The following is a 6,012-nucleotide window of genomic DNA, read 5'->3' as shown; positions in this document are numbered from 1 at the left end:
TTGAAACTAAATAAATTAAATCTAATCAAATAAAAATGCTTATTTTATTTATTTATTACATTTTTTATGTATGGATTGTATACTTCTTGTATCTATTGAAATATAATTCACCACTTTCAACCCGTTTTTAATGTAATTATTAGGTCCATTCCTCCCATCTTGTGGACACTGTGGAGAATTCCTATAAAACATTCAAAACTAGGACAAACAGTTGTGCTTAAAGCTTTTGTTTTCTTTTTACAGCTTAAAAGTGTTAGATTCTCATAAACACACAGTGAAATCAATACATGCTTTTAATAAAGAGAAAACAAATTGTTGAAAATATTTCAGTTTGAAACAGTACACTGCACTTATTTTTAAAGACACAATGGGGACATTCTCAGATTTAAGTGACATTACTTAATTTTTCTTTCTGGAAAAAATAAATGTTGTAAAAGACATGAATATTATATGAACAATCCTATGTTTGCACGGATCATGCACTGGCTTTTTCATCCCTATAAAATGTATGTTTTCAACTCAGACACACTGCCTTTGTGATGTTTCATACATAATTGGGATCTGATACACAGACTATGCTTTTTGGCTTTAACCTCAAATATGAGAATGCTAACTCCTTGCCAGAACATATAACAGTTATTCCCAATTGTTTACACACAAAAACCTGAAACTCACCAAATCCCTAAACCAAGTCTGCAAAATTGCAGGCAAAGTCCCTGCTTTACCTTCAGTTTTCAATTCTATATCACCCTGTTTGCAAAACACAACACACAGTTCTCTACATTTGGCACAACATTCAAATTCTCTTTAGTTCCTTTGGAAAGCAACACCAGTCACAATGCCAAGCTCTTTACACCAATTGGCCACACCCATTCCTCACTGGTGTAACAGCAGTTGCTGAATTGTTCACCTTAGAAATCAGAGCTTTGGCACTAGACACAAATGATCTTTACTATTTTGGAGGTTATTGGAAGGAGCAGCTAGAGGCGAAGGAGTGAGAGTAGAGGAGAATGAGGAAAGACAGTTGTCTCAGATAAGTTCAGAGGTGGGCTCATTCCAGCAAGCAGATGGGTGGACCAGAGCAGCCCAGGTATGTTGTGATCTGGGACAACCTGAATTTCCACCAGATTGATCTGCTTTTTAACCAACCACAGTTCTATTCCTCCTAACATATTCCTCATTCCTAAACCTAGAGGGTTTTTTTCTGGCATGATAGTGGCATGGAAAGTGTCTGACTGCCATTCCCTTGCATGTATGCCTCTTCTCGAGACACTGGAGAATGCATGTGGTGAGGTTGTTGCGCAGGCTTTTGGCGTCTGGATCCATCAGTCCAGAATTTTCTCCCCCTACTGTTTAGCCAGGGAGAACATTGCTTGAAGATGAGGTGCTTTGACCAGACCAAAATGGGAGGCGGGATGCAGCCTAATTTCTTTAGTGTGTGTGTTTAGACTTTTTAAAAAAAGAGCCACTTTCATTTTTAATTTTTGTACAGAAAACCCTTTATCTTACTCAATGTTTTACTTTTTCATTCAAAACACAACTGTTCAAAAATACTTTGGAAATATTTTAGAAATACTGTTAAAGTTTTTGTTACTGTATTGCATTTGTGTGTTTTTATATATATTTGAGTAGGTATACAGTACTGTAACTATCTTTTACAACCAGCTTCAGGGTAACGCTAACAATGCAAACTGATGGGATTTCATAGTAGTGTTTTCTGTTGAGCACATCAGTGTGATGTTGACTGGTAGATAGATCTCTTTATATGACGTGTGTGTGTGTGTGTGTGTTCTTGTATATATGGTTTATGAGGACACAAATGTGTATAATGACATTAGTATCACTTTCTGTCCTCGTAAACCAAATGGCTTAAAAACATACGTTTCAAGTTTTCTGTAGGTTTAGGGAATATACAGTTTGTACAATATAAAAACCATTATGCCTATGGAGAGTCCCCGTAAACTACATATGTGTGTGTGTGTGTGTGTGTGTGTGTGTCATTTTAGTGCAAAAAAACATTTTGGAAAGCGATAAAACAGTGTTGAATGCAGTGTTTGCTTTTGCTAGAGATTTGTATAGTTTTGCATTTTGTGGTTTTGGGGAAATGGGCCAAAGATCCAGTAAATGGGTGTAAACAATTGGGAAAAACTGTATTAAAGTACATTGGTTAAAACTTTTCAGTTCTGAGTAGAACTTTAGAGTGAATAAGTGCATGACACCAACGGTCTTTCAGTATTCCTCATCAAACTGGAAATGGTGACATCATATGCCAACAGAAAAGCTCTGGCAGACACCAGCCTGAATCACTGTTGCCAAAACAGATTTGATTCACTAGGCTGTGCCAAAAAGTGTTTCTCCACTTCTCAGGGTCATATAACCACTAAACACCAACAGGGGGCACTCTTGACCAAGTCAATATGGAAAATATTGCATATTTATGAAAGTATCCCATGTTCTCGTTGCAGCTCCTCTGCGCAGACATTTATTTGGATGCACATAACCAAACATGTTTGACATGATAAATACTTAATAATGGGCAATAAAAATCAATAACCTCTTTGAGCTTCACATAATACAGCAGTCAAAGACAACTTCACAATGGCACTTCATCAATAGACAAAAACTTCACATTGATTCACAATAACCTCAATCACAGGTGGCATTAATTCAAGGCCTGAAAAATCAAACTCCACAAAAATATTTATAAAACAATAACTTTGTAATTGATTCACTTTATCGGAGAATCAAGGATCTCTTCATACTCCTGTCTTTTGCTCTTGCCCACCCAGTAAAGCTTTACAGCCGTCAGCACGACAACACTGATGATGATGACGACGCCCCCAATGATGTCATACACTGAAGGAACCATGTGGAGCACAATCAGCTGCAGAAGCATTGCCACAACAATTTCCATATGCTGCACGGTGCTAACCAGTGCTGGATGGAACTTGTTGAGGGCGTAATATACCCCCAGGAACGCCACGGTGGAGCAGACGCAGATGCCAATTAGATAGCCCCACGTCTCTCCGTCCAGTGGAATGATGGGCTCCTGCAGGATGAACATAGTTGACACTCCCCACACCGTTCCGGTCCAGCCAAAGGTGAAAAGTGCTGTCCACATGCTCACTTTTTCTTTGATAGCGCGGTATATGATCATGGACAAGGCCGCCATTAAGCCCGCCATCACCGTCATGGTGTAGCCAAAAGCCTCCTTCCAGAAACCCAGAGATCTGTGCTCACCTAAGATGTTGGGAATCATGACCAAGCAGAGGCCGAAGACGCTACTGACAACCGTCACCACATCTGTCATGCCCAGTCGCTCATCGATGAGTAAAAATGCCAGTATGGCGCTGAAGACCGTTGTGGTGGCCCTCCACATGATGGTGCCGTTGCTGGGTGGCACGATGGCAAAGGAGGTATACGCACACGTGATGGAGATGACATTGCACACGCCATAGAAGAAAAGACGCAGTCTGTAGCCTTGGGGGCCGAAGGGAGGCTCCTGGTTATAAAACACCACTGCAATGGACAACACCTGGATGACCGAGCGGATGAAGAGAAGCTCCAGCGACGGCACCCTAGAGCAGTCGGCAGCCAGGCGTGTGATGAGAGCCACACAGCCGTGGGCCAGAGCCGCCCCGAACAAAGCGGCCCACGTCATACGTGAGGTGAACACGGAGGCCTCCCCGAAGCTCTGCAGCTGACCTCCGACCCCTTTGTCTTTTTGGTCCCCAGTTGGTTTGGACCGACTGTCAAGCGCACCAAAAAAAGTCCTGCCCGATTTGCTGTCGGTAAGACTCTTTCTATCTGAGGTCTCTTCGACAAATGAGCCGAAGTCTTCAAAAGATGGAGCGTCATCATAGCCCTCGTCTCCAGGCTGGGGGAAATGAGTGGCGTATTTGACTGTCACTGTGTTCGGGTGGATTTTGACCCGCTTCTTTGAGCCAAGCAGATGTTTTGTTGGTGAATCCTCCATTTTCTTACAATACCAGCTGTCGTGTAGCTCCTGAATGTAAAGAGAAAGAATTGTATGCAAATTAAATACTTCATAATTAAAACTTAAGACAAGATATACAGCTCAGTATCTCAAGCGATGTTTTTAAATAGACAGAAATTTCACAAAGACTTCTCAAGCAAAGCAATGGCATACAGTATGTGTCCTGGTGAAGTATTTTTGGATCTGGATTGATGACCGTTATCACGCTGACTTTGCCACAGCATGAAACCTAAGGCAAACTCTTTCTTTACATAAACTGGGATCAGTTCATATTATATGCTTTTTAATTTTACATGCAAGTAAAATATTTTGAGATATTATTACAATTTAAAATAACTGTTTCCTATTTGAATATATTTTAAAATGTAATTTATTCCTGTGATAGCAAAGCTGAATTTTCAGCATCATTACGTAGTCTTCAATGTCACATGATCCTTCAGAAATCATTCTAATATGCTGATTTGTTGCTCAAGAATCATTTACTATTATTATCAATGTTGAAAACAGTTGTGCTTATTAATACATAAACTGCATTTATTTTAAATAGAAATATTTTGTAACATTATAAATGTCTTTGCTGTCCCTTCAATCAATTTCATATTTATTTTCTAAATAAAAGTATTAATTTCTTAAAAAAAAAAAAAAAAAAAAAAAAAAAAATATATATATATATATATATATATATATATATATATAAAATCAATATTTGTGCAACCTATTTCTCAATAATAATGCGGTTCTGATGTGTTTTTCTCAAGCAGTGATTTTGCAAATACTGTCAAATGCCTATAGTTCATAACCACCTTATATTATAATATTTTATGCTGTTTTTCACATGGCAAGTTTACACATAGTTTTAAATGTTACATGTAAATGAAGGTATACAATATGTTAGCCTAACAACAATATTCGTTGGTCAAAACAATGGTTATCTTTTTTTGCTTTAGCCTACATTTCTGCTGTTTCGTGTTTAATAACAATGGAAACGAAGTTTTTGTTGTCAATTCTTTAAGGTATGCATCCATACCAGAATTGACTTTTAGAAATAAACACTGACAAATATTCTCTTGAGCAAAAAGTGTGACAACTAGCCCCGTTTCCCCCTACAAGCTATTTTGAGGACATGGTCAATAATGACGCTTGCTTCGATGTCACATGACGCAGAAAGCAGCGGATGAAGCTGTCGTGTGTGAGTGACATTTAGCAGAGAGGAACCGATTGAACTCCTGCTACTGATTTTATGAATGGAGCAGAAGGGACGCTGTGTCTAGTACTACGCAACACTGAATGTATTCACGCTCCTCCTGTAATTCATACATACCTAACATACATGATCTTTAATAGCCTACCTAATATACCTTTTATATGAATCAATGTGCCCATTTATAAGAAGATGAGTTTTTATTATTTTTTTCTTCATTTAAAACCACTTGCGCAATGACAAAGAAAAACGACGAAATCTTACCTGTCCTCTCAGATGCCTCTCGCAAAAGATCCGCGAATTAACGTATTAAATCCAGTGATCATTGTTGTGTTTTTGAGGTAATATGTTTATTTTCCCCCATGTCTTTTGTATGGAAATGTTTTTAGATTTGTCTAAAATGAATAATAGCGGGGCACCTCGACTCCAGTCAGCTCGCAGTAGGTCTCACAGTGGCTTTCCTCGCAGGGATGCTTGGTACTGGACTCTGAGATCTCAGTCGAGCTGCATGGAATATGATGAGGAGCATTTGCTCTAAGCGTGCGTCATCATTCAGGAGGAGCATGTCATTGGCGCAGTACAACTTGACCTAACAACATTTGAATCACTCGATTTCTCTTGATTATGGCATGAATATCATTTATACATTAACAGAAATTAATATTTTATTAAAGTAATTTCAGAGCAATTTAAAGTGTGACTGGTCAAAATGTAAAAATGTGGCTGGCGCGTGACCTGAGGCAATATCGGTCGTATCAAAACTGCATTATACATTTTTTCACGGTTTTACCTCACATATTAGCCTATAAACGAG

At 38.7% G+C, this 6,012-nt stretch overlaps 1 protein-coding gene across 1 annotated transcript; it reads right to left on the bottom strand.

The window, feature by feature from the left end:
* Positions 1 to 278: 278 nt before the first annotated feature.
* slc35g2a (solute carrier family 35 member G2a) lies at positions 279 to 5,715 on the bottom strand. The gene is made up of 2 exons (XM_051879671.1): positions 5,463 to 5,715; positions 279 to 4,006 (listed from the first exon to the last, which is right to left on the bottom strand). Exon 2 carries the CDS (start codon positions 3,974 to 3,976, stop codon positions 2,729 to 2,731), a length of 1,248 nt encoding a protein of 415 aa, XP_051735631.1. The 5' UTR covers positions 3,977 to 4,006; positions 5,463 to 5,715; the 3' UTR covers positions 279 to 2,728.
* Between the last annotated feature and the right edge of the window lie 297 nt (positions 5,716 to 6,012).

This window comes from Ctenopharyngodon idella, chromosome 2, assembly GCF_019924925.1.
Source record: "Ctenopharyngodon idella isolate HZGC_01 chromosome 2, HZGC01, whole genome shotgun sequence".
In the NCBI taxonomy this organism is placed as follows: Eukaryota; Metazoa; Chordata; class Actinopteri; order Cypriniformes; family Xenocyprididae; genus Ctenopharyngodon; species Ctenopharyngodon idella.
The sequence above is the reverse complement of the archived record's forward strand: the minus strand, read 5'-3'. Positions and strand labels throughout refer to the sequence as shown.